Raw genomic sequence first — 3,533 nt, 5'->3', positions numbered from 1 at the left:
GAGTGCTCTCATATTTGAAATCCCTTAATGCCAGCACAACTATGGTTGCTTTTTCCAACTTCATGGAGAGAAACTGACCCTTTACTTATATTCAGTGCATTTAGCAAGAACTGATAAATACGCCAATTTTAAATGCAAAAACTTAAATAATTAAAATAGATTTTAAAATAAAAACAGCAATAAATATGGTATTCTTTCAGATATGATTTTTCATTCTTGGTAAGTCATCGAAAAAGTATTTGTTATGGAAGTTTACCTTTATATTACTTTAAATTATCTTAGCATATACAGTGCCACAAAAATAAAACATTTTTTCACGACAATTGAGATTCCTGTGACTGGAAAAAAAAAATGTATTCCACACAATTTCATAAGTATTTTCCTTACTATCTGGTATTATCACACTAAGTTTCGTAACAGATAAAGGAGAAATTGAGTCTTAGGGAAATTTTAGGTGTCCTCAAAAAGTTATATACATTGAAACCTTCAAAAACCACAGACATCGCTCCAAATTGCTCACCAAACAACAGCTGCATAATCTGCCCCTGTGGGATAGGTTCAGAAAAGCACTAGAAGGCATCAGAAACATACATCCATTGTTTAAATTGTAAAACACAAATAACCCAAGTACACAAATTTCGAGAGAGTAGGGATAACAGCTAAGGTAGTACACATTCCTAATGTTCACTTTCACAGCTGTGCTACACGTTTCAGGAGGAAGAGAAAGTCTGAGTAAGCACTGGGTTTGGTACTGGTGGCTCACTTTGAAACTCTGAGCATCTGTTTGTAGACTCCAAACTCACATTTTTACCATCCAGTCAGAAAAACTGCAGCTGTGGAAACAGAAAAAAGTATTAGATGAAAACTGGAATGAGTTAGATAAAGCATGTTCTAGAAAAAGCACCAAATCTGCTCATCACTTCACACCTCAAAGGAGTTGTTATCAGTTTTTAGTGAAGCAGCAGTCCTCCCACAGGCGGTTATGAATCTGTCTACTACAAACCCAAATCAAAAGCAGTGAGTCCTAGCAATGAAGGTGCATCTCCACTGCTGGCCATCGCCACCAAGCACCAGTTACACCTCCCTGGGGCTGGAATTTGGAGAACGGGGAAGTGGGACTGGGTGGTGTCCGCTAAGAGCAGCCGGATCCCATCCACTGCCGCTAACTCCAGTGCGGAGGAGGCTTAGAACAAGTCTTAGAATTAAGCTCTAGGTAGAAAGAAAAGGAACTTATGAAGAAGGCTTTGAAGATATGTAATGATTGTCCTCTCCTCACCTGGCAAATTATTCTAGTCTTAGTTATAAAATGCCTACTGTACTTAAGCCAATTAAAAAATAATAATGCAGAAGTCTTCAATTCAATCTGATGTTTCTACTTGGCCCTCTTTACATCCTTCTCCAAACCCCTCACAGTAATATTTTTGCCTTTTTTTTGTTCTATTCTGCAGTACTGGGTTTTTTTGCTTCTCCATTTTTTCTTTTTATTTACTCCTCTGTTCTGCCCCACTGTTGTTCTACACGGCACTGCTCAGGACCTCATGCCTTCGCATTCAGAAAAGCAGTGCCTTGAAAAAATTACATGGTGGGGGAGAACATTAGCTGGCAGCAGTTAAGAGATGCAAACAACCTTCCCTTGATGATTAGGATATGTAAGTTTTTCTTCTTTTTGATCCCTTCACACCTGTGATACCAAATCTGTTTCCACACCCACAAGACTGGAACAAGCCTCTCCAGCACCATTTTGCCCCCAGTATTTGTACCCTGTTATGATTCTATTTGTTTCAGTATTAATTTCAGGAAAAAAAACCCCAAAACTTGAACCTTTGGATTGAATGGAAAACAAGGCAAAAATGGAAGTTACAGATTGAAGATAACTTTTCCTGGCAGTCACTTTTGGCAAAAAAGTAGCCAAAAGTCAAGCTTTCAGGCTAAAATTAAGAGTGCGGACAGAGAATTCAGGTTTCTGTTTAAACCACCACGTTATCAGTGCATGTTCCGACCTATCTCTGCAGCTACAATTTTATCAGTCATATTCAATCTACCGGCCTAATCAACATCTGTGTGCCAGACACCTACCACAGCATAACGTGCTTAGGCAGGCAGTCACAGAATACCTTATCGTTTACAAGAAATCCTTGATGTTAAGATCCGCTAATGGGTCCTTTGTTGGAGGCTTCTTGGGACTCTGAGTAGCAGGAGTTGGGCTTGGAGAAAGCTAACAGATGCCAGCCAGGAAGGCAGAAAAAAACAAAGCAGACAAGGATACACAAGCATTAGGTAGATACAGATGGTTCCCAAACAAGCACATTGCAAGCATACAAAGTTCTAAGTTTTCTTTAATGTGTTGCCATTTTGCTCAAGCATTGTTTAGACTCCATCCTTACTACAGGGCTAACAGTGTTTGGCTGGTTTAATGGACACTGCTACAGAAACTGCATATTCTAATTAATGTCGCTTCAAATCACACTCTCCCTGTAAGACAGAATGGTGTTAGGATCATCGACCCAGACAGAAGTTAAGCAATTGTTAGATGTTAAACACCAAGGTGCAGAATAAGCAGAATGCGTGTTGCAGAGTACGTCTGAAAATCCCAGCAACTGGCATTTAAGTACAAGTTGCTCTACATCGGTAGTATAAATAAGAGCCCGAAGTGTACCAGAGATGCGACTATATTATACTCTGTTCCTTCTCTGGTAGGTATAAAAATCATCAATTATTCCACAGAAAGTGTCAGTTTTTCAAGTTCCATGCAACCCTATTCACTACGGAGCCAAATGATTCTCCCATCCTGACCTTACTGACCTTACTCCCCCCTGCCTCCACCTTACTCAGGGAACCAGGAGTTTTGCACCGAAAGAAACCCAGCAAGCTACCAGTCTAAACCAGTTAAACTTGCATTTACTGAGAAACAGCTGACATCCAAGAACTTGAGACCTTAGCTTGTTCATAAGCAGAAGGTTGGTTTTCTGAAGAACCCTCTGCTGGGCTGAGGGAAGATGCAGAGTGCTGCTCTAGTAAATGTTGACAAGCTCTAAACAGAATAGGAATGCCCATCAGCTCCACTTTGAGCTTTACTCAAATATCCCCAAAAACAGATCTTGGACATAGTTAGATGTAGGAGTCTTTTCAAACCTGTTCTGTTGGTCTTGTACAAGGGAATTGAAAAAACATCAAGGTGGTTCATGTGATCTGTTGCAAGTCAACAGTTGGCTTGGACAGGTGTACTCTTTGCTAGGTAAAATACTGGCTGGATGGCCAGGCCCAAAGAGTTGTGGTGAATGGAGTTAAATCCAGTTGGGAGTCAGTCACAAGTGGTGTTCCCCAGGGCTCAGTACTGGGGCCAGTTCTGTTTATTACCTTTATCAATGATCTGGACAAGGGAATTGCATGCACCCTCAGTAAGTGTGCAGACAACACCAAGTTGGGCAGGAGTGTTGATCTGCTTGAGGGTAGGAAGGCTCTACAGAGGTATCTAGACAGGCTGGATCGAGGGCTGAGGCCCAACTGTATGAGGTTCAACAAGGCCAAGTGCC

The 3,533-nt window shown here is 40.9% G+C and overlaps 1 protein-coding gene across 1 annotated transcript in view; it reads right to left on the bottom strand.

Annotated features, from left to right (window-relative positions):
• Positions 1-2,122: 2,122 nt before the first annotated feature.
• The window catches only part of SNAP91 (synaptosome associated protein 91), a 68,088-nt gene continuing 66,677 nt past the window's right edge, over positions 2,123-3,533 (bottom strand). The window contains 1 exon segment of the mRNA XM_019472986.1: positions 2,123-2,215. Within this exon segment, the coding sequence (XP_019328531.1) occupies positions 2,123-2,215 (93 nt within the window).

Source organism: Aptenodytes forsteri, unplaced genomic scaffold (genome assembly GCF_000699145.1).
Source record: "Aptenodytes forsteri isolate BGI_AS27 unplaced genomic scaffold, ASM69914v1 Scaffold245, whole genome shotgun sequence".
Taxonomy (NCBI): domain Eukaryota; kingdom Metazoa; phylum Chordata; class Aves; order Sphenisciformes; family Spheniscidae; genus Aptenodytes; species Aptenodytes forsteri.
This window is presented reverse-complemented; position numbering and strand designations above follow the sequence as displayed.